We start from the raw sequence: 24526 nt of genomic DNA, 5'->3' as shown, positions 1-24526 counted from the left end.
TTTGTGAAGAATCAGCCATAAAAGAGATATGAACAAAACACGAGGAATCTACAATAACTCAAAGCAATACCAGAGACAGCAAAGAAAGAAGACACACAAAAGCAAAGAATTTTTTTTAAATAAATAAATGTGGGAAAAAATAATATAAAAAATAATTGAAAATATAAATAAATATAAAACTAATAAATAAATAAATAAAAATAAAGATAAACTTTAAAAAAGGAGAAAATTATAAATCATGTAAGAGACAGAAAATTAATAATAAATGCAAAGAAAATTTAAATGAAAGATTTTTGAAATATATATATGTGGGAATATTTAAATATGGAAATATATATATATATAGAAAGGAATGAATAAATAAATACATAATTAAAAAAAATAAAGAATAAAAATAAAGTTAAAAAATAATACAGATAATAAATCATATAAGAGACAGAAATATAAGAATAAATATGAAAAACAAATAAAAATGTTGAAATAAATGTGTTTATGTTTTTATGGAAAAGAAATGAACAAATAAATAATAATAAAATTTTAAAATTTTAATTAATAAAATAAATTGAATTAAACAAATGTATTTGTTTTATAAAGTCATATATTTGAAATAATTTATTTATATACACTAAATGTATTATATATAAGGTATATTATATATATAGTACATATATAAAATATATATATATATATAAATACACACACGTTTATTTATGCATATTTCTGCAGGTTTCCTCACATGATTGGTGACTACAGTAAAACACTCACCAGCTTTGGGATTGTCTGGGTTTTTATCTGGATGGCAGGACAGCGCTTTCTGTCTGTACGCTTTCTTGATCTGTAAAAGACAGTTTCATGTTTAATAAATCTCCATGTTCATCTGCGCTTTCCTTGCATTTCATATATTCCTGATCACATCTCACATTCTCTGTTGTTTCTGGTGCAGTTGTTACACACACACACACATACACACAAAGTTATAATACCAAAACGTTTTACATAACTCAAGACAAAGGGACACGGTTTCCTGGAAGGCATAAAGCATGTTTTATAACAATAGACTGCGGTCACATGACCCAGCACATCCCTGAAATCCCACAGAACCTCGAGCCGAATGAGTCTCTGAATCACATTAATGTCACACTGCACACGCGTACATGTGAAAAACACACCGGACCACAACGAGAACTCGCTTCAGCCGGCGAGTCTCAAACATGACACGCATTACACACAATAAAACACACACACTTGAGTATGTGTGTGTTCAGAGCTCTGTGTGTATGTCATGAACTCCCAGGAGTCTTTGGGAATGTGAACCGCACGTCTCATTGGTCCCGTTGGCCGAGTTCATGACAGCTGACAAACACTGGAACTCACTGATGCTCAAATCCACAAAACACACGGCTCGCTTCTGCCAGCGTGTGTGTGTGTGTGTGTGTCACTGGACCTGGGACCCTCGATACTGGAGTCTGTGCTGCAGGTGATGGGGAAAAGTCCAGCTATAGGTGTGTTTGTAGGTAGGTGTGTGTGTGTGTGTGTGTGTGTGTGTGTGTGTGTGTGTGTGTGTGTGTGTGTGTGTGTGTGTGTGTGTGTGTAGGTGTGTGTAGATGTGTGTAGGGGTGTGTGTGTGTGTGTGTGTGTGTGCGTGTGTGTGTGTGTGTGTCTGGATCTGGGACCCTCGATACTGGACTCTGTGCTGCAGGTGATGGAGAAAGTCCAGCTATAGGTGTGTGTAGGTAGGTGTGTGTGTGTGTGTGTGTGTGTGTGTGTCTGGATCTGGGACCCTCAATACTGGACTCTGTGCTGCAGGTGATGGAGAAAGTCCAGCTATAGGTGTGTGTGTAGGTAGGTGTGTGTGTGTGTGTGTGTGTGTGTGTGTGTGTGTGTGTGTGTGTCTGGACCTGGGACCCTCGATACTGGACTCTGTGCTGCAGGTGATGGAGAAAGTCCAGCTATAGGTGTGTGTGTAGGTAGGTGTGTGTGTGTGTGTGTGTGTGTGTGTGTGTGTGTGTGTGTGTGTGTGTGTGTGTGTGTGTGTGTGTGTGTGTGTGTGTGTGTGTGTGTGTGTGTGTGTCTGGATCTGGGACCCTCGATACTGGACTCTGTGCTGCAGGTGATGGAGAAAGTCCAGCTATAGGTGTGTGTGTAGGTAGGTGTGTGTGTGTGTGTGTGTGTGTGTGTGTGTGTGTGTGTGTGTGTGTGTGTGTGTGTGTGTGTGTGTGTGTGTGTGTGTGTCTGGATCTGGGACCCTCGATACTGGACTCTGTGCTGCAGGTGATGGAGAAAGTCCAGCTATAGGTGTGTGTGTAGGTAGGTGTGTGTGTGTGTGTGTGTGTGTGTGTGTGTGTGTGTGTGTGTGTGTGTGTGTGTGTGTGTGTGTGTGTCTGGATCTGGGACCCTCGATACTGGACTCTGTGCTGCAGGTGATGGAGAAAGGCCAGCTATAGGTGTGTGTGTGTAGGTAGGTGTGTGTGTGTGTGTGTGTGTGTGTGTGTGTGTGTGTGTGTGTGTGTGTGTGTGTGTGTGTGTGTGTGTGTGTGTGTGTGTGTGTGTGTGTCTGGATCTGGGACCCTCGATACTGGACTCTGTGCTGCAGGTGATGGAGAAAGGCCAGCTATAGGTGTGTGTGTAGGTAGGTGTGTGTGTGTGTGTGTGTGTGTGTGTGTGTGTGTGTGTGTGTGTGTGTGTGTGTGTGTGTGTGTGTGTGTGTGTGTGTGTGTGTGTGTGTGTGTGTGTGTCTGGATCTGGGACCCTCGATACTGGACTCTGTGCTGCAGGTGATGGAGAAAGTCCAGCTATAGGTGTGTGTGTGTGTGCGTGCGTGCGTGTGTGTGTGTGTGTGTGTTGGCACCCAAATTCTATCAATATTGAAAACAGTTATTTACATTTTTATTTCAGGATTCTTTGATGAATAGAAAGTTCAATAGAACAGCATTAATCTGAAATAGAATCTTTTGTAACTTTAAACACTACCGTTCAAAAGTTTCGGGTCAGTATTCAGTCATTATTTAATTTTTGGGGGGAATAAATAAAAGAAATCAACACTTTTACTCATCAAGGATGAATTATATTGATCAGAAGTTAAACACATTTACAAAAGATTCTATTTAAAATAAATGTTGTTCAAAACATTTTGTTACACAACTTTTTTCAACATTGCTAATAATCATAAATGTTTCTTGAGCATCAAATCATCATATTATAGTGATTTCTGAAGGATCATGTGACACAGAAGACTGGAGTAATGATGCTGAAAATTCACAGGAATAAATTACACTTTACTATATATTCACATAGAAAACAGCTGATTTACATTATAATAATATTTCACAATTTTACTGTTTTTTTTTTTTGTGTGTGTGTGGATATTTTTAATTAAATAAATGCTTCCTTGGTGAGCAGAAGAGACTTCTTTTAAAAACATTAAAATCTTACCGACCCCAAACTTTTGACTGGTAGTGTGTGTTATATCAGCAATATGAGATTGTGTCTTTAACCTGATCAAGTCTTTGTTCATCGGGGTTTGAACATCGAGTCCAGCACTGATGGGCCAAACGTCCCTCACGTTTATTCATTTAGCATTCATTCCACTCATTCAATTCATAACTGGAGGAAACGGAAACTCGATAAAGCCTCTGAACTGGGATTAAACCCGCAAACCTTGAGTTAGAAGACCAGAACCACTAAACCACAAGCACTCAATGCAGCATCTGGATCGTTGCGTAAAAAATCATTATCAAGTAACTTTACATTAAACTTTTCTTTAATATTTACATTTTATTATAATATATTATTATATTTTGCATTATATTTATTTTATTTACATATTCATATAATTTTTTTACATTTTACATATAATTTTATGTAATATATTTATATATATAGGCTACATAATTTTTTTATCAAAAGTTTAAATAAATATACAGTATATGTGTATATTTAAATAATTATAATAAAAATGTATAAGATTTAAAAAAGAATTATACTACAGGCCAAGACATAATTCACCTCAAAACCAAACAATTTATTATATGTGTATTATATTTTAAATTTTTTAAATATGTATATATATTTTTAATGTAATATATTTACATATACATGATTTTTTTAAAGTTTATATATAATTTTGTATTTAATATAATTTTAATGTAATATAAGTCTATGATATTTACATACATAACAAAAAATATTTTAAGTTTATACACATATATGTATATGTGTAATTTTTTATTAATTATAGTTATGTAATATATGTATATAAAATATAATAAAATAATAAATATGTATAATAAGGAGTAGAATATGGTTAATTTTATAATTACAAAATATCGTTTCTTTCGTGGACATTTCTTCATGATATTCACCCCAGAATCTCAATAAACAGATCGACAGCCTTGACTGGTTAATATATATATATATTTATAAAAATTATGATTTAATAAAATTTTGTTGTATATTTATAAATACATAAATAAGTTCATATATATAATTTTGTATTTAATACAATTTTTAATGCAATATAATTATATATACATAACAAAAAAAAGTTTACATATACATATATAATTATAAATATTATAATAAGGCCTATAATATGTTTCATTTTATAATTGCAAAATATAGTTTCTTTCGGTCTTAAGGTGGACATTTCTTCATGATATTAAAATGATTACAGTAAACAGCTCGACAGCCTTCACTGGTCATCGTGTGTTGGCCTGCAGCGCCACCTGCTGATCACCAGCACAAACTCACACACACTCCGTCCTCAAAAACATCAAAACACTCGAATTAACTTCACTTTGCACAATATTATACATCAAAACTTCTGTCCTGCCTTCAATATCTGTGTTTTCTTACTGAAATCAATCATCAAAACAGGCGATATGATTCTATGTCTAAACCTATTTTTAAAATGATTATATAAAATACTCAAAAAGTATGCCATTATAAACTTGTTGTAGAAGAAAAATCAAATACTAAACATGACCTAGAAGAAAAATCAAATATTAAACATGACCTAAACTAAATAAATGAATAATCCGTGAGTAATTTGACATGTAAACACTTCAGTTTCATGTTCACTCATACATTCTGGACACCAAACATTCCCTCTATAAGCTCCACCTGTGATAGAGACGATACTGTTATACTGTTGTTTGATTGTTATTGTATATATTTTCATTCATCATAATTAATATCTGATTTATTTATTGATGTGTGCAGCGATGCTAATGAATACAGCTCTCAGACTAACGCACCTGTTTCTCTGTTGCTGTCGATTCAATACCCAATAAAGCGTAAAGATCCATCTCTAAAAGCTCTTTTGTTGACGTCATGATTTAATTTCACTAAATAAAACAATAAACGCGTAAAAATAATATCCTTGAGCTCCTCGGCGGTAGTTTAAAGACTTCTTCTGTGTGACTCTCAGTCTGTCGGTGTGTGACAGTAGGAGCAGCGCAGCGCCGCCTTCAGTGCGGGAGGAACGAGTGCGGGCGAATCTCATTTACATATCGGCATTGTTTATTAAATTAAATATATTTATACTTAATAAATATATGCTTATATTTCATATAAAATGTACTTATAATGCACATAACCAGGCACAGTATCAAAAGGTCTATAGTGACAGTAGAAGAAGACTGGAGTATTGCCGACAGTGCAATGGTGAAGAAGACACAATGCATTAAAATGAGATGCATGGGTTTAATTCATATTCCTGAGATTCTAATCCAACATATAGTGTACAAATATAGAATACTTTCCTGAGATTCTCTATTCATAGCTATACTCTTTGCTGTCATGCATGTGTCAGCTGACACTATATTGTGTTCCATCAGCTTTTGTTTGTTTATCTGGAGAAAAACACCAGACTGACACTCTGAGATATGCATGACGTTCACAGAGAATCTCTCAAATATTTCAGCATCTGATAACATTAAATCAGAAGCACTCAATACAGTATCTGATTGTTGCGTAAAAAAACTTATAAAGGAGCATGCATGTTCTTCAGATGCTCATCTCATAATTCACCTCAAAATCAAAAGAAGAAAAACTTTTTTTAATATTTACTTTTTATTATATTTATATATTATTATATTTTACATTATACATTATATATTTTATGTTTTATTTATATGTTTTATCTACATATTCATTTTATTTATAATTTATATATACATTTAATAAATAAAAAGTTTATATATATGTATGTATATATATATATATATATATATATATTTACTTATAAAATAATAAATATGGCATGTCTTGGCCTTATTATACATAATTCACCTCAAACCCAAATAATTGATTATATTTATATATTATATTTTATATATATAATTTTTATTTCATATAATTTTATATAATATATTTGTATATACATAACAAACATAAAAAAAGAAGTTTATACATATATGTGTGTTTTTTTATAATTTTAGTGTGATATATTTATATATACATAACAAACATTTTAAATAACATTTAATTCAATTAAACTTTACAGTTTTAGAATACGAGTAGAGGAGATAAAAAAAAGTGGATAAATATTAATATTATAAACTGTTGTCTGAAAGGTCTACTGTTCCATACTTCAGTTGTGGTCAGTATACTATGGAAGCTTGTTTCCCCCACGGAATAAGAAAAATTAAAAGATAATTGACATTAAAGAGAGTCCAATACTGAGGAAAAAACACTGACTTTTTTCGCAATTGCGAGTTTATTTCTCGCAATTCTGACTTTTTCGTAATTGTAAGTTCATGTCTCACAATTATGACTTTTTATGCAATTGTGAGTTTTTATCTTACAATTCTGACTTTTTTCGCAATTGCAAGTTTTTATCTCACAATTCTGACTTTTTTTCACGATTGCAATCTTATATCTTGCAATTCTGACTATTTCACAATTGCAAGTTTTTAATCACGTAATTATGACTTTTTTCATAAATGCATGTTTTATCTCGCAATTATGACTTTTTTTCTTACAATTGCTAGTTTATATCTTGCAATTATGACTTTTTTTCGCAATTGCGAATTTATATCTCACAATTATGACTTTTTTGCAATTGTGAGTTTATATCTTGCTATTCTGACTTTTTCGCAATTGCAAGTTTTTATCTCACAATTCTGACTTTTTTCGCAATTGTGAGTTTATATCTTGCTATTCTGACTTTCTTCGCAATTGCAAGTTTATATCTCGCAATTCTGACATATTTCGCAATTGCGAGTTTATATCTTGCAATTATGACTTTTTTTCGTAATTGCACATTTTTATCTCGCAATTATCACTTTTTCTCATACAATTGAGTTTATATCTCGCAATTATGACTTTTTTCGCAATAGCGAATTTATATCTCACAATTATGACTTCTTCGCAATTGTGATTTTATATCTTGCAATTCTGACTTTTTTCGCAATTGCAAGTTTATATCTCACAATACTGACTTTTTTCTCACAATCTTGACATTTTATCGGAATTGCAAGTTTCTGACTTTATAATACGCAATTGCGAGTTCTAAAGTCCAATTTTGACGAAAAAACAACAACAATTGTGAGTTTGTATCTAACAATTCTAACTTTATAACACGCTATTCTGAGAAAAAAAGAAAAATGTCAGAATTGTGAGGCAAAAAAGTGCTTTCTTTTTTATTCAGTGGCGGAAAACAAGCTTCCACAGCGTACTGGCACACTGTGGAGTATATAGTATATATATGTAGTATGTATGCAGTACTCGTATTCCATTCCGCACACAGGCGGTTTGTTTTGATTGGCGGAGGCGCGAGTTAAGCCACGCCCCGTTGGTCTCGGGGGGCGTGGTTAGCACATGTGTCAGCAGCAGCACATCATGTGTGAGTGAGTCAGTTCAACAATCTTCATCCACCCGGAATGTTTCAAACTCTCAGGAGAAACCCCCGCATGTGTCTCCTCCTCACATCAGTGCTCCTCTGCATCACACCATAAAGAACATTCACTGAATCAGGTAGGACAAGTCAATATTTCACGTCTTTATGATTGCTTTTCACCATGCAAACACATCAGAGTTGAGAATTCGTTTAAATAATCTGCGGTATTACTTTAGTAGTGTCGTAAATCTGTGGTTATGCATCATGCATATGGCGCTGTGGAGGAGGAATCGCCATGTTTAGGAGATGAAGACTCACTGTCGGTGGCTTGTGTTGATATTTATCTACTGAAGATCAGATCAGTTGCGTTTATATGAAGTCAAACAGCTGAAATCATGTGTCCTGGACGTGTTTGTTTGTGTCGTTTATATCACTCAGAGGGTTAATAGCTTGTTTTCATCGAAGAAAAGTTATTGTATCTGCCCTGTAAAGATGATTTTCATATTATTGCCATCGTGGCAGTCATTTGAAGCCTTGAGTGTTTTTGTCCCAGCCTGGGATTGACTGTGTCCCATTGTCTGTGTTGGAGTAATGCATCAGTGTGTGTGTGTGTGTGTGTGTGTGTGTGTGTGTGTGTGTGTGAAGATCAGATGGACAGTAGGAGAAGCTTCTGAAGAGCCTCAATCCTCTCACTTCTTCCTTTTGGACTTGAAAATAGTCTTTATTAGGGCGATACTTGCCAAATTTGATATCGTTTAGAATCAGATTACAAAGTAAATACAGGAACAGCATCATATTTACAGGAATAGGAACATATTTATACTGATACTTTTTACTTTTAAAAGCATGCACTTTAACTTGTACTTTAACTTTAACATGTACTTTCCTGAAGGGGAAAGCAGTGTCATTATTTTTAAAGTGAATGCATTAATATTAATATGCTAAATCTGAATTCATTTTCATGACCATAAAATATTTTGTGATTTGTTGACGCAATTAGTCATAAACAAATTTTTTTTATATAAAACTTTTGCACTTTTTTTTCTCACAGATTTATTAACAACAATCACAGAACATAAAACAATCCAGTTGAACTTTTAATTATCAAAACTAGCCGACAAATGTTACATGTACTCTATTGTTTAAAAGTTTGAAGTCGGTAAGATTTTTAACGTTTTTGAAAGAGTATAGATAAAAAATACAGTAAAAAAAATTGAAATATTATTAGCAATGTAAATCAGCTGTTTTCTATGTGAATAAACAGTAAAGTGTAATTTATTCCTGTGATCAAAGCTGAATTTTCAGCATCATTATTTCTTCAGTGTCACATTTTTAATATGATGATTTGCTGCTCAAGAAACATTTTTTATTATTATTTGTGTTTCATATTTTTGTAGAAAAATATAAATTTTATTTTCAAGAATTCTTTGATGAATAGAAAGTGCAAAAGAACCGCATTTATTTGATATATTATCTTTTGTAACATTATAAATGATTTTACTGTCACTTGATCAATTAAATGTGTCCTTGATGAATAAAAGTATTAATTTCCTTTACAAAAAATCTTACTGACGTCAATACCTTTGACTCATTATTTTCATATAACATCAGAAAGCATCAGTATTTCAGGATTGATCTGCCCACATCTAAGTCTTAAAGGTATAGCGGAGGATCTTTCCGAATTTTAGAGAAGACCCGACCTCTCCAATTTTTTTAAAAAATGCACATGCGCAACACTCTAGTTGCTCCCGAGAGGGAACGCCTATTAAACGTGTTGAGTGACCGAGGACTCAAGACATGATATGTAATGGAGAAGTAGCTTGTTGCATTTGTGTAATAAATACTATGGTGAACACATTGTAATTATCGAAATTGAACACACAAAGTTTTAGAATATTTTACCATGATACCATTTACCATTTGGTCATAAGGCTACTTTAGACAAATTGAGATGTTTACCGTGTCTACGCGGTGCATGACTTGTGCCAGGGCTAGCATCGCTAATCATAGCTTACATTAACTTTTACTAGCAGTGACTTTTACCAAACTTTACCTGTCTAGTAGAATCTTCGGCATCAGTGGGAAGCCCAACCTGTGCTTTTAGCGCACGCCAGCGTGTGAAATATTCACCCATAATCACTCTGGTCTTGTTTCTATATTCTGCAGCCTTTCTCTTCTTATCATACACTTCGTATACATTTTTTCTCTTTCGACCCTCAGCCGTTTTCAAAGGAATGGCTGAAACCGTAACTCATCACACACAATACACCTGAAAGTGCGCATGCTCAGAAAGCGAAAACTACATAGGGACGAGCACGTAGCGTATCACCAGAATGATTGACGCTTAGGTGGACCAATAGTATACGCTACCCACCCGGAAAAAGAAAATCCTCCGCTATACCTTTAATGTGAAGCAGATGATGCGCTGAAATGAAGCTGAATTATATCAGATGTATTTGCTCTGGATAATAACCATGTTTCATCATGGATGGAGGGACAAAATCAAGCATTTTTAATACAATCTTAAAATAAAAATGGGGATTTTTTTTTCCAGCAATGCAATAGAAGAACCATTTTTGGTTCCTCAAAGAACCTTTCAGTGATCAGTTCATAAAATAACCATTTTATCTTAGTGTGAAGAACATTTAAATTTTTGTGCAATGGAAACATTGTTAAAGGTTCTTCATTGAATCATATATGCCAATAAAGAACCTTTCATTTTAAGCAGTAACTATTATTTTGTCAGTAGCTGTTCATTTGTTGTAGTTCTGACCGTAACTATTGATTTCAAGTGTCAAATATGGGCTTATGTGCATATATTATACTGTAGTTTATGATGCATCGTGGTGTTTTTTTATTGTTCTGAATGATGTCTAATTCTCTAGACTCCTGTTGATGATGAATAATAATAAAGTGAGAGGGCGTTTAGTTTATTGAGGTGGAATAATTCATCCAGTCATCAAAACCCAAACTGCATTGCTTTGCTCTCTGCAGGCTGTTATCATTCTGGCACGATCCGTGGTATTTTATGTAAGTGTGCTTATTAAAGGCTCATTTGCATCTGACAGGAAACTGCTGCTGTTGTTCCCATTAGATTGTGTCATGTAAGCGAGTCCCAGGAAAGGAGAACGTGTGATCGATTCCGGTGAAATGAGCGAGCTGTGAAATCTCTGGACTTACATGGCTCTCTGGTTTTCCTTGTGTAACTCGTTTCACCCACACGTCATCTGGATATGATGAATACTTTTCACACAATATTCGCAAGTTTGTCACAAACACACGTGATTGTATTGTTCATATGTAGGTTACCATCGCCCATGAGACTCTCTGACCTCAGCGCAGAGAAGAAGACGCTTTAGTATCTGCACTTCTTCAGAGAAATAACCTTCAGACTGTTTGTGCTTTCCTGCTTCTGTGAAGTGTGTAGGCTGAATCTCATGAAAACACGTCCAAAATCGAACAATATAGGGTTTTTTCAAAAGAAGAAAAGTTTTTTGCTGCATTATTTTCTTGACAGTTCCACCTGCAAAAATGGCAATGCAAATGGGTTTTAAAAGTTAAAAATGTTAAAATGATTATTAAAGGATAATGTGTTTTTTTTTTGGCATTATTTTCTTGACAATTCCATCCCTAACAAATAACAATGCAATTTGGTTTGCAAGTTAAAATGTTGACTTTTTAATCTCACAATTCTGACTTTTTACTCAGAATTGCAATTTTAAATCTTGTTAGTAAAGTTGAAAAGTCTAATTTTGAGGAAAAAAAGACAACAATTGTGAGTTTGTATATAAAAATTCTAACTTTATAACATGCAATTCTGTAAAAAAAAAAAAAAAAAAGGTTTTATTTGTTATTTAGTGGCGGAAACAAGCATCCACAGCGTTAGAAAAAAATAACAATTAAATTTGTAATTTTACGGTTAAAATGTTTAAATGAATATTAAAGGAAAATGTGTTTTTTGTGGCATTATTTTCTTGGCACTTCCACCCACAGAAAATAGCAATTTAATGGGATTTGTAAGGTTTAAAAATGATTATCAAAGGAAAATATCATGAAAATAAGGGTATTAATCATCCTGAAAAATATGCTTCAGTAATTTATAATTACTTATTTTTATCTGTTGAATGTTGGGTAGAAATATGACCTGGATTTATTTTTTGTGGCATTTGCTCAGCAGAAGACGTGTTTCTCATTGTTATGCGAGTTTCCCTTCATGTGAAAGTCTTTCCTTCCTGGCTGTAAGCGTGTGACCCGAGGCCGAAGTCTTCAGGCCTGTAGACAGAAGCACATTCCAGTGTCTCACGCTGAGATTCTTCCTCCAATGTTTGCGCAATTTGTCCACAGAAGGGAGTGTTTTGTGGTTTATCTCAGCCACGAGGGCTTTTACACAACAGTATGATTGGCATTTCATCAGATTGTGTGTGATTTCTATCAGCTTCACGTGCTTCTGTGAGGATGAGGGCTGAATATGGGGGTCTGAGTGAGATCTATATCGCCTACGATAATATCGTGATTGTTGTTTTTAGAGATGTGTGATCTGATATGATATGTCTCTCACAGAAACACACCTAGAGAGCCACGCATTCACAACGTAGGTACAATGTGTGATTTACTGCACGATTTACTCTATTAAAACGCATCCATCTATAATGCCGTCAATATTCAAGATAAAGGGCAAACGTACCTCTGTATGTCTTTTATATTATATCATTTAATATAGTTAATCAATACAACAGTTCGAAGAGTGCTTTTTTCTCCAAATATCAGCATGATTACAAATGTGATTATGATTTTATACAACAGTTCAATAACTAAGAAGTTAATATTAAGTAGTTATATATTGCGACTTACATTTTTGACAGTATTGGCTATTTTTGCTCTATTTCAAATGTTTTCAAACAAAACCACAGGACTGTTTTGCGTCTCTGAGTGACAAACTGCGGTGTTTCATCACTGAATGAACGAATCGGTTGAATGAATGATTCAATGACTCACTAATTAAGACTTGAAAGAGTCAGCCGTTTAAATGAATCGGTTTTATCTCAATGACTCGTAAACACAGTGACTTAATTTCACATTTATAGTGTCTTTTCATATTTCAAATCCTTTCAAAGGTTTTATGTTTACATTATTTCTGCATTTGTAAGTGCAGGTTAAACGCATTCAAGTCTCTCTGAGCTTCATTAAACAGTGTGTAAATACTGTACATCTAAACTTCAGATGCAGCTTCTGTTTTCCTCTTTAGCTCATGAATTTACTTACTGATTTCAATTGATTGGTAACAGCCCTATTGTGTCTTATTATTTGATCAAATGTAAGAATTTGACACAAAAGATGATGCATACATGTAATTAGGTTAGACAAAATGACTTTATAAAGGTAAAAATGGCCATAAAAGGTAAAAATCAATTTAAACTGATTGGAAAAGATGATTTCTGTCACTGCTGTGAACTGACCAGCACACAGAATATGAAGAATTTCAAAAACTTGACTCAAGGTACAGACACATAACATTTGTTCATTCTTCACGTTCACTTTAAATCCACATAACAGGAATGTCTGGAATGTTCCCAAGCAAAACACTTCTCAATCTAAAACAGCTTTGAAACTAAAAGTCGTCCTTTCCCTCGGCCAAAACACACTGGATCCAGTGCCAGTCTGGCACTTTTGTTTGGTTTGGTCGTGGCATAAACGCTCTTTTGTCCACAGTCGATCCCCTGATGGGACGGATTGTGAAGTAAAGATTGTGTTGAATCAGCAGTTTAGATGGATACGGCTGGATGTACTGTACAATAGACTTTATCCTGTAACAAACACGTGTTTATGTTAAGAAGTCAAGGATCATTTGAAATACTCTTGCGTTTCTCTTTTAAGCAGCTGATTTGTAAAAGTAAGTTGTTTGTACTAGGAATCAACCAATATGTTTTTGAAAAAGTCTCTTCTGCTGCGTCAAAAATACAGTAAAACTGTGAAATATTATTATAATGTAAAATAGATGTGAATATATAGAAAAGTGTAATTTATTCCTGTGATCAAAGCTGAATTTTCAGCATCATTACTCCAGTCTTCAGTGTCACATGATCCTTCAGAAATCAGTATAATATGATGATTTGATGCACAAGAAACATTTTTTGTGTTGAAAACGGTTCATACTTTTGTGGAAACTGATACATTTGTATTTTTCAGGATTTTTTGATGAATTGAAAGTTCTAAAACACCAGCATTTATCTGAAATAGAATCTTTTGTAACATTATAAATGTCTTTACTGTCACTTTTGATCAATTTTATGTGTCCTTGCTTTTCTATTAAAAATCCTCCTGACTTTTGAACAGTCAGTTGCTCAATTTAAATGTTTTATATGTCACGAATAAAGAGCCCGCCTCCACTCACTCACTCACTCAGAGATCCACTCGTTGACGATCACACGTTGATCTGATTGGTTACAAGGTAGTTTGTGACGTCAGTATCACCAGCGATTTCAAACCGTGTTTTTTAGACGGTCTTTGATTTTTAAATTTAAAAAAACGTATAAAAAGGTTAAAATTGCTTAAGTTATTTTGATGAGTTAAAGCAAAGTATAACATATAAAAGAATTGGGAAAAATCCAAGTCCAGGCACTCAGTAGGATGCAAAAGTTAAAAAGCCTTTATTATTTAAGGGCTAAAACATTAAAACACCAACGCGTATCGACCCACCGGCCTTCATCATGGTGTTGGTAACAAACGGACAGAATCAAGTCAGACTTATAGTTGCATTGATTTCAGGTATGCCACTCTGGCACACATAATGATTCTTAATTCATATTCAAGATGGTTCTAAAACAACATGAAGAGTGTAAAACAAAATGGCAATTGGGTCTATTGCATTCAAAAATCATTTACAAACATCAATACCCTGTTCATATTGAGCACCAGAGGATTCAAGGGATACCAGCAGCGCTCCAGCTTCACTTTGTCCAATGTAAAACATATGCTGTCATAACTTAGGCTATTATTCATATAATTTTCAGTGTATGACTTTATAACAGTTTGACCTTCCACATTGACTTCTGTCTGCGAGATGATTGAAGTATCTCAGTCATTCTGAGAGATTGCTGTGCTGTTGAGTTTAAGGGTGTGTTCTTACAATGCTTTCAGCACATATTCAACTGGCATCATAATTATACATTAAGAAGAGGCTTTAATCTTCAGCATTACACTGTAAAATACTTAAAGGATTAGTTCACCTCAAAATTAAAATTTCCTAATAATTTACTCACCCCAATGCCATCCAAGATATCCTCGTCTTTCCTCGGTGGAAGAGAAATTAAGTTTTTTGAGGAAAACATCTCTGGATTTTTCTTCGAATAATGGACTTAAACTTAAAATGACAGGAAAAAACATATAAAAACGAATGAAAATGACTAACTGCAATGCATTTCAATGAACGAGGAAGCAGAGAATGTCCGAGTGTATTGGGTTAGCTATGCGCACTGTGATTGGCTCATCGCGTTTGGGGGCGTGGCTTAGCCATAGGTCAATTGTACTTAAAAAGTATATATATATTTTTTTTTTAAATTACCTATCGTTTCGCGAGATAAGCCCCTCCTCCTCAGCTGCGATCTTGCACAGTCCGCTGAAGCACTTTAAAGACCTTTGAAACTGCATTGATTTGGACTTCAAAACGCTGGTTGTCATTGAAGTCCATTATTTGAAGAAAAATCCAGAAATGTTTTCCTCAAAAAACGTAATTTCTCTTCCACTGAGGAAAGAAAGACATGGATATATTGGATGCTATTGGGGTGAGTAAATTATTAGGAAATTTTCATTTTGAGGTGAACTAATCCTTTAAAGGGGTCATATAATGCCATTTTCATACAAGTTAATTTGATTCTTTAGGGTCTAAATGAAAATTTTGTAATATACTTTAATTAAAAATTTTCGTTAGTATTGTAAGAAAACACTAATTTTACCTGGTCAAAAACAGCTCTGTTTTCAGCACGCCATTTCAGTGCATATGCCTTTAAATGATAATGAGCTTCGCTCACTCCGCCCCTCTGTTCAGCGGGCGTTCATAACAGTGTTATGACCACACCGCACGTGGAGTGTTACCTTGACAACAGTTGAGGGTATAGGAAAAAAATGGCAGCGGGAGTCTCTGAGGAGAACACATCTGTGCAACCGTATCAGTTTGAACCGGAGTCGGAACAAGATGACGGCCCGAAGAAGTTAGACAATTAAGGCTCGAACATGACGTTTCTGAATGGTTGGTTATTATATTGTCACTTTGATCTATCTTTGTGTACTGGCAGGGTAGAGTAAGTTAGTGAGATGTACGAACGCTATGTGTTTACTGATATAAGTTATACGTACTCAGTTTGTAATAACACAATAACCATAACGCGTTGTTCATTATAAACGTGGGTGTGGCGAACAGGACGGCCGAGGGACGTGAGAGAACGGCGCGAGGCCGGTGGTGCGATTGATAATGAGCAACACCTGTGAGCACACCGGTCTCGCATCTCTCACGGAGGAGCGGAAGCATAAAGGAGGAGCGACGACGTTGATGATCGAGAGAGGAACAGGCCTGTGTTTTAGTTGTGTTTTTGTTTTATTTTAGCCAGCAGTCGTCCGCGAGGGGCTGCTGGCCGTTATGTTTATTTTCGGTAGCCAGCAGTCGTCCGCGAGGGGCTGCTGGCGGTATTTTAGTTTGTTTATTTTATTTTAAATAAAGTTTATTTTGATTGTTCGCCGGTTCCCGCCTCCTTCTTCCCTGAACATTGTTACACTGGTGCCGAAACCCGGGAAGAGGGAGGAACGCGCTGTCAGAGAGTCCTCGCCGCTGTGGGGAATCCGCGGTGTCATCGAGCATGGTGCGCGAGTCGCCGCCGCTCGCCGTGGGCCAGAGCCTGCTGCCATCCGCCAGAAGGGGAGGAGCAGGGAGCGGGGGACTCGCGGCCATGGACGCTCGAGGCGGTGCGCTGGAGAGAGTTGCCGGTTGGACGGTCGAGCTCGCTGCCGGCCGCCTGTGTATTGGAGGGGCGGCTGCCATCCGGGAGGGAGAGGAGGAGTCGCCGCCGCTCGCCGTGGACCGGAGCCTACTGCCGTCCACCAGAGAAGGGGAGGTGCAGGGAGCGGGGGACTCCTACCGTCTGCCCAAGGCACCCGAGGAGCCGTCGCCGTCCACCGGGCGGCGGAGGAGCGTCGAGCCGTCCACCGAGGGCCATCCAGCGTCACCGCCAGGCACCGCGGAGGAGATCGCCCAGCTGGTGGGGGACCAGATGGCAGCGCGTTGTGGGAACCGGACCATTTTTTTTTTTTTTCTCTCTCCCCTCTCTCGATCTGTCGCTCCTCATGCTTCCGTCTCCATTTCCCTCGGCTTGTCGGTCCATACCCCCCAGGGATCGCCGCCGCCGGGGGGGGAGTAGGCACAGGCTCGTGGGTACCCCCCGGCCTGTGAGGGGCGATGGGGGTATGTGGCGAACAGGACGGCCGAGGGACGTGAGAGAACGGCGCGAGGCCGGTGGTGCGATTGATAATGAGCAACACCTGTGAGCACACCGGCCTCGCATCTCTAACGGAGGAGCGGAAGCATAAAGGAGGAGCGACGACGTTGATGATCGAGAGAGGAACAGGCCTGTGTTTTAGTTGTGTTTTTGTTTTATTTTAGCCAGCAGTCGTCCGCGAGGGGCTGCTGGCCGTTATGTTTATTTTTGGTAAGCCAGCAGTCGTCCGCGAGGGGCTGCTGGCGGTATTTTAGTTTGTTTGTTTTATTTTAAATAAAGTTTATTTTGATTGTTCGCCGGTTCCCGCCTCCTTCTTCCCTGAACATTGTTACAGTGGGATTATGAATTATATTGAAAATGTTGTACATAGAAAACATGCCGTATGTACCCTGAGTGTAAACCTTAGCCGCATTCATCGTGAAGCGATTTGCAAAGATTAATATAAAGGTTAATAAAATGTTACACTTACTTTTTCTGGAGGTTCAGCAGGGAGACATGAATAGTTGGTAACGATTCTTTTTTCAGGAGCAGCTTCTTGTCAAAATCAGCTTTATAAGTTACTTCCTTCGTTAATAAAGCAGTCTGGTGAGAAAAGATTTGCGAATCGCGCAAACATGAAAGCATTGACGTTGCTCGTGGGGAATATTCCCTTCGAAAACAAAACTCAGCCACTGCGTCTTCAGCGGTTCGGATTTAGGAACATAAAAATTACTGCTGTGTTCGTTATTACACCCAAGAACAGAACACCACAATCGCTTAGACGCCATTCTGCTCCAGCGTATCAACAATGACGGACTATGATGACTGACAGCTCGCTCAGGGCAGGGATCTGTTGAAACGCTGCTGTCAATCAACAATCGTGGGAGGGGCGTCCGATTTAGTGACGTCACAAAATCGAATGGCTCAATTTGAGGCAGGGGAAAACATATAAGGAGATTAAAACAAAAACACTGGATAGATTTTTATCATTATATAATGGTTGTGTACAGGCACTGCCAACACACATTTCAGTACAATCAACTTGAAAAAGTGCATGTACCATTATATGACCCCTTTAATGAAGAAATAGTGAGTCAGTGCGGCTCATATCCTGAATCAGAAAGAAAGTCGTCTGGACCTGCGTGAAGAAAGATGTCAAAAGCTCATGTTGTGCAAGTCTGAACTGATCATCCATCGCACTGGATTCAAGAATGTGTTGAGCAGTTTTATTCTTCCTTCCTGCTTTAATTTCCTCTAAATATGTGCATTTCTGATAGAGGCTCCGACCTTCCTGTGTCGTTAAGCCTAGTTTTGATGTCTTGTTCAATATGAGTGTTTTAAGTGGAGAATTATTTCTTAAAGATATTATGTCCATCTCTTTTTATTGTGTAATGTTGCTGTTTGAGCATTAAAAAGCTCCAGTTCTTCTCTATATCAGTGTCTTTCTTCCGGGAACGAACACGTCACAATATTCCTCATTATAATAATTCATACGCAGAATAAAGGGGCGGGGCCTGGTTGAGTTAGTTAGTAGTGTGTTAGGGTGTACTCACACTAGCCAGTTTGAACCGTGCCCGAGTGCGTTTGACCACCAAAGCGCGGTTCGTTTGACTAGTGTGAGTGCTCCGAACCGTGCCCGGGCGCGGCTCGATTGGCCGGCCCTGGCCCGCTTGGAAGAGGTGGGCCAGAGCACGGTTCAGTTGGACTCGGACGCGGTTCGCATGCAGTGTGAGCACTAACCGTGCTGGAGCACGGAACAGGACGCGTGAAGTACGGGAACTGTAGTCCGTAATCAAAGCTGCAAAGTCCTTGCTGCACTTCAGCTGGTACCTTGCAAACCTCCTCATACGAGCAGCACGATTACGTGAAAATTTTCGCGCCACTAAGGCGACACATCTGTTTAACAAGAGGCTGTGAGAGGGCTGTGGACCAAACGACACAAAATTATCCACAAAGAAAACAGACCGATGGACTCCATTGTGTTCAGAGAGCGCCGCTCGTCTTGTTTATTCCGAAACCGTCGCACCATAATGACGTAAGCGTGCTCCGGCACGAATCCTGAAACCCTATGTGAGTGCAGGCCAGAGGGGGAGTGGGGAGGAGGGACAATCGTACTCGGGCCCGGTTCATGGCAACCGTGCCTAGTGTGAGTACACCCTTAAACTGGCGGTTATGGGAAGGGCGGGACATTTCCCAAACACACTCGAAGTGCTTGACCAATCACAACACACTGCTCCAGCCGACCAATCAGAGCACAGTGTGCTTTTCAGAAGGAGGGGCTTCATAGAGACAGGAAGTAAACGGAGCGTTACTGACAGACTGGGAAGAGAGGAGCCGCAACAATGGAGAATATGAGGAAAATAATCAACATTCAAGCAGGAAAACCTGTTCTAGTCGAGCCTGAAAACAACATAAAAACTCTATAAAAGAGCTTAATAGGTCCTCTTTATTTATCATGTGTCTTGCTGCTTACTAGAAGATGCTTTATATGTTCGACCAGCACCAAATGTGGAGTAATGACTCATTGAGTCATGGACTCAAGAGTCATTGTAATCACATGAAAAATAACTAAGAATTTACAGCAAAACATTAAAAAGTTCTGCACAACAGAACTTGCATACTGTTTAAATTAAAACAAATGAAGAAATATCATGTTTTATATATATATATATATATATATATATATATATATATATATTTGTTTTATTATTATTAAATAGGGCGCTGAGCAACAGAACTTGCATATCATGTACATTAAAATAGATAAAAAAATCTTGGTTTTATTATGTTCCTTATAATAATTTATTTAAATATTACATTAATAATAATAATTTCATAAATATTAAATTATTTGTATATATTCCAAAAAGATTTTTACCTACATATTACATATTTCTGTTTACGTGTAATATAACATTATGTAAATGACTTTAATGTATTATAATGAGTTTGCAGCTGCATTTTCTGAACTCGGAGTGGCGGTTGATAGAGTAGTTACCATGACGACTGCCGCTCATCCTCGTCAGACAACTACTAGAGGGTCTTTAACTAACAGCTAACTCTTCTCGCTCTTATTTGCTGCTAAGGTTTGTTACATTCATTAAATTTACATCAAACTGTAATTTACATGTTAATTTGTCCAAAACATGTTAATAATGTCCGAATAATTTGTTTAAATTATTTTTATTAATAATTTTAAGATGCTTCTGTCAGAGAAGTCCATTCGTGTAACTTAGGCCTAACTTACACTTACCTGTTCTCAGTCTTGATTTATGTATTTACTTATTGTGATTTGATCTAAGTATCTGTATTATTTATTTCAACGTAACGTATTTATGAATAATGTGATTCAAATTGTATTTAACGACTCGTCTCGGAATCACGATGTTTATTAATAGACAACAAAGAGGAGTTTTTAAGCAGCCGCTAACTCTAGTTTTTCTCAGTTTTTAAACTGGGCCATTCACACAGAACGCTTCTTTGCGTATAAAAACGCGAGACGCGCCGCTCAGGAACGGTTTAAATGTATTTATGACTTTTAAAAGAGAAGCTCAGAACGCGAGAGTCTCGAGACGCGCTTTTAAAGCGCCACGCGCTACTGTAAACAAAGTCTCGCAACGCTTGCCCCGCCTCCGGGCTCTTCTGATTGGTCCACTATTTGGAACTGACATTGATGAGCGCCATAATGTTTTTCGTTCTATGAAAAAAAAAGTAGAAGATTTTTTTCCCCCCACATTTTATTTCAGTAATCACCTAACGTTACCTCAGACAAATTGCCAGACGAAGAAATTGGCTCTCGGTAACCTGTATGGATCCTTGGGTTTCTAGGTTCGACTCTGCCCAGCAAACTGTCACCTGTAGTAGTTACACGAAACGAATCTCCTTTTTTATCAAATAAATGCAGCCTTGGTGAGCAGAAGAGACTTCTTTTAAAACATTAAAAATCGGTAGAGTACATTATGCAAGTTTTGTTGCTCAGCACCTTATTTATTAATAATAATAATAAATAAAAGTAATGTTTTAATAAATTTTATTATTATTTTTAGTTTAATGTTTTAATTTATTATTATTAATGTTTTAATAAATTATTATTAAAAGGAATATCATTAAAGCAAGATTTTTTGTATCCATTTTAATACATACATTATGCAAGTTCTGTTTCTCATCACCTTATTTAATAATAATAATAAATAAATACATTTAATGTTTTAATAAATTGTATTATTATTATTACTTTTAGATGTTATTATGTTTATTATGTGAGTTTTGGAGATCATAAGTCTGAATGGACATCCATGACATGCGGAGTCTCTCAAGGCTGAATTCTTGCGCCACTCCTATTCAACCTGTACATGCTCCCAATGAGCCAAATAATGAGAAGGAACCAAATCGCTTACCATAGCTATGCAGACGACACACAGCTCTACTTACACACACACACGCACACACACACACACACACACACACACACACACACACACACACACACAGCTCTACTTATCCCTATCGCCTAACGATTACAGCCCCATTGACTCTCTCTTCCAATGCATTGATGAAGTAAACAATTGGATGTGCCAAAACTTTCTTCAGTTAAACAAAGACAAAACTGAAGTCATTGCGTTTGGACACAAAGATGAAGTTCTCAAGGTAAACGCATACCTTCAGTCTAGGGGTCAAACAACTAAAAATCAAGTCAGGAATCTGGGTGTGTCTCTAGAGTCAGATCTTAGTTTCAGTAGTCATGTCAAAGCAATAACTAAATCAGCATACTATCACCTGAAAAATATTGCAAGAATTAGATGCTTTGTTTCCAGTCAAGACTTAGAAAAACTTGTACATGCTTTCATCACCAGTAGGGTGGATTATTGTAATGGACTTCTCACTGGCCTTCCCAAAAACACCATAAGACAGTTGCAGCTCATACAGAACTCTGAGCAGAACCAGAACATATGAACACATCACACCAGTCCTCAGGTCTTTACACTGGCTGCCAGTTACATAGGATTGATTTTAAAGTATTATTACTGGTATATAAATCACTCAATGGCCTAGGACCTCAATACATTGCAGATATGCTCAGTGAATATAAACCCAACAGATCACTCAGATCATTAGGATCACATCAGCTAGAAACACCAAGTGTTCACTCTAAGCGTGGTGAGTCTGCTTTAGCTACTATACTGGAACAGCTTCCAGAAGAGATTAGATGTGCTCCTACAGTCACATTCAAATCCAGACTCAGAACACTTCTGTTTATCTGTGCATTTACTGAATGTGCCACTGTTTGCACTGTATTTTATTTTATGTTTTTATTCTAAACTGTTTTAATTATCCTGATTTCTTTTGATTATTTTAATTTATTCTATGTACAGCACTTTTAATTACCATTGTGACTGTTTATACTGTATTTTACTTTTTATTCTAAACTGTTTTAATTATTCTGATTTCTTTTGATTATTTTAATTTCTTCTATGTAAAGCACTTTGTATTACCATTGTGTATGAAATGCGCTATATAAATAAACTTGCCTTGCCTTGCCTTACTTTGTGCTATACAATACTATACAATATTTCTGTCATAATTTATAATAGTTGAGCTGATCTTTTATTTTGGTGGTCTGTCATGAAGAGATTTTAGTTTCTGTGTGCATAGATGAAAGTATTATTGTTATCGTCTGTCTAATTGTTTTCTCTGCTTTTTGTCTCCGCAGCAGCTTCCTCTCTCTTCATCTTCATCATGGCTGTGAAGTCTGACGGCGTGCAAAAGAAGTGGTTGGCTGTGAGAGGTCGACTAGGCTCGTCTCAGGACTCGGACGGCTCTCAGGAGGCTAACCTGGAGAACGCAGAGGCCGAGCTGTGCATTCGTCTCCTGCAGGTGCCCAGCGTGGTCAACTACACCGGCCTGAAGAAGCGTCTGGAGAAGAGTGACCAGGCCTGGATGGATCAGTTCCTGGAGCTCTCGGGCCTGGATCTGCTTCTGGAGGCGCTGGACCGGCTGTCGGGTCGCGGATGCTCTCGGATTGCAGACGCTCTTCTGCAGCTCACGTGTGTTAGCTGTGTGAGGGCCGTCATGAACTCGTCCGCTGGGATTCACTTCATCGTGGATAATGAGGGATACGTGCGCAAGCTGTCTCAGGGTATATAGAGCCACTCTCACTGTCTTAACCTTAGAAACTCTCAATACATGAACTTCGGTAACACTTTACAAAAAAAGGTTCATTAGTTAACATTAGTTAACTACCTTAGTTAGAGGGATAGTTCACCCAAAAATGAAAATTAGCCCATGATTTAGCCTACTCGCACTCAAGTTATTCTAGGTTTGTATGACAGTCTTCTTTCAGTCGAATACAATCAGAGTTATATTAAAAAATGGACTGGCTCTTCCGAGCTTTATAATGGCAGTGAATGGCCGTTTCTGTTTTGAAGTCCATAAAAGTGCATCTATCCATGATAAAAGTGCATCTATCCATGATAAAAGTGCATCTATCCATCATAAAAGTGCATCTATCATGATAAAAGTGCATCTATCCATCATAAAAGTGCATCTATCCATGATAAAAGTGCATCTATCCATGATAAAAGTGCATCTGTCCATCATAAAAGTGCATCTATCCATGATAAAAGTGCATCTATCCATGATAAAAGTGCATCTATCCATCATAAAAGTGCATCTATCCATGATAAAAGTGCATCTATCCATCATAAAAGTGCATCTATCATGATAAAAGTGCATCTATCCATCATAAAAGTGCATTTACTTATCATAAAAGTGCATCTATCCATGATAAAAGTGCATCTATCCATGATAAAAGTGCATCTGTCCATCATAAAAGTGCATCTATCCATGATAAAAGTGCATCTATCCATGATAAAAGTGCATCTATCCATCATAAAAGTGCATCTATCCATGATAAAAGTGCATCTATCCATCATAAATGTGCATATATCCATCATAAAAGTGCATCTGTCCATCATAAAAGTCCATCTATCCATGATAAAAGTGCATCTATCCATCATAAAAGTGCATCTGTCCATCATAAATGTGCATATATCCATCATAAAAGTGCATCTATCCATGATAAAAGTGCATCTATCCATGATAAAAGTGCATCTATCCATGATAAAAGTGCATCTATCCATCATAAAAGTGCATATATCCATCATAAAAGTGCATCTATCCATGATAAAAGTGCATCTATCCATGATAAAAGTGCATCTATCCA

The 24526-nt window shown here is 36.8% G+C and overlaps 2 protein-coding genes across 18 annotated transcripts in view; one reads left to right on the top strand and one right to left on the bottom strand.

Moving 5' to 3' along the window:
• The window catches only part of dnajc17 (DnaJ (Hsp40) homolog, subfamily C, member 17), a 73949-nt gene extending 68507 nt beyond the window's left edge, over positions 1-5442 (bottom strand). Inside the window, exons 1-2 of the mRNA XM_077196803.1 lie at positions 5256-5442; positions 766-835 (exon numbers count right to left, since the gene is read on the bottom strand). Coding sequence (XP_077052918.1) covers positions 766-835; positions 5256-5333 — 148 coding nt within the window. The 5' untranslated portion in view covers positions 5334-5442. The remainder of the gene's footprint in view (positions 1-765; positions 836-5255) is intronic.
• A 2361-nt stretch (positions 5443-7803) lies between these two features.
• Positions 7804-24526, top strand: part of LOC143702892 (inverted formin-2-like) — a 48048-nt gene continuing 31325 nt past the window's right edge. For 7 of the 17 annotated variants that reach the window (XM_077196822.1, XM_077196813.1, XM_077196825.1 and 4 more), the window contains exons 1-2: positions 7834-7977; positions 23015-23440. In XM_077196822.1, coding sequence (XP_077052937.1) covers positions 23041-23440 — 400 coding nt within the window. In that variant the 5' untranslated portion in view covers positions 7834-7977; positions 23015-23040. Of the gene's footprint in view, positions 7978-23014; positions 23441-24526 lie in introns of all 17 variants that reach the window. The other 10 variants (XM_077196817.1, XM_077196819.1, XM_077196811.1 and 7 more) reach the window with 6 other exon arrangements.

The sequence above is a fragment of the Siphateles boraxobius genome, unplaced genomic scaffold (genome assembly GCF_051911475.1).
Source record: "Siphateles boraxobius isolate OS27281-9 unplaced genomic scaffold, OSU_SipBor_1 36, whole genome shotgun sequence".
Taxonomy (NCBI): Eukaryota; Metazoa; Chordata; class Actinopteri; order Cypriniformes; family Leuciscidae; genus Siphateles; species Siphateles boraxobius.
The sequence above is the reverse complement of the archived record's forward strand: the minus strand, read 5'-3'. Positions and strand labels throughout refer to the sequence as shown.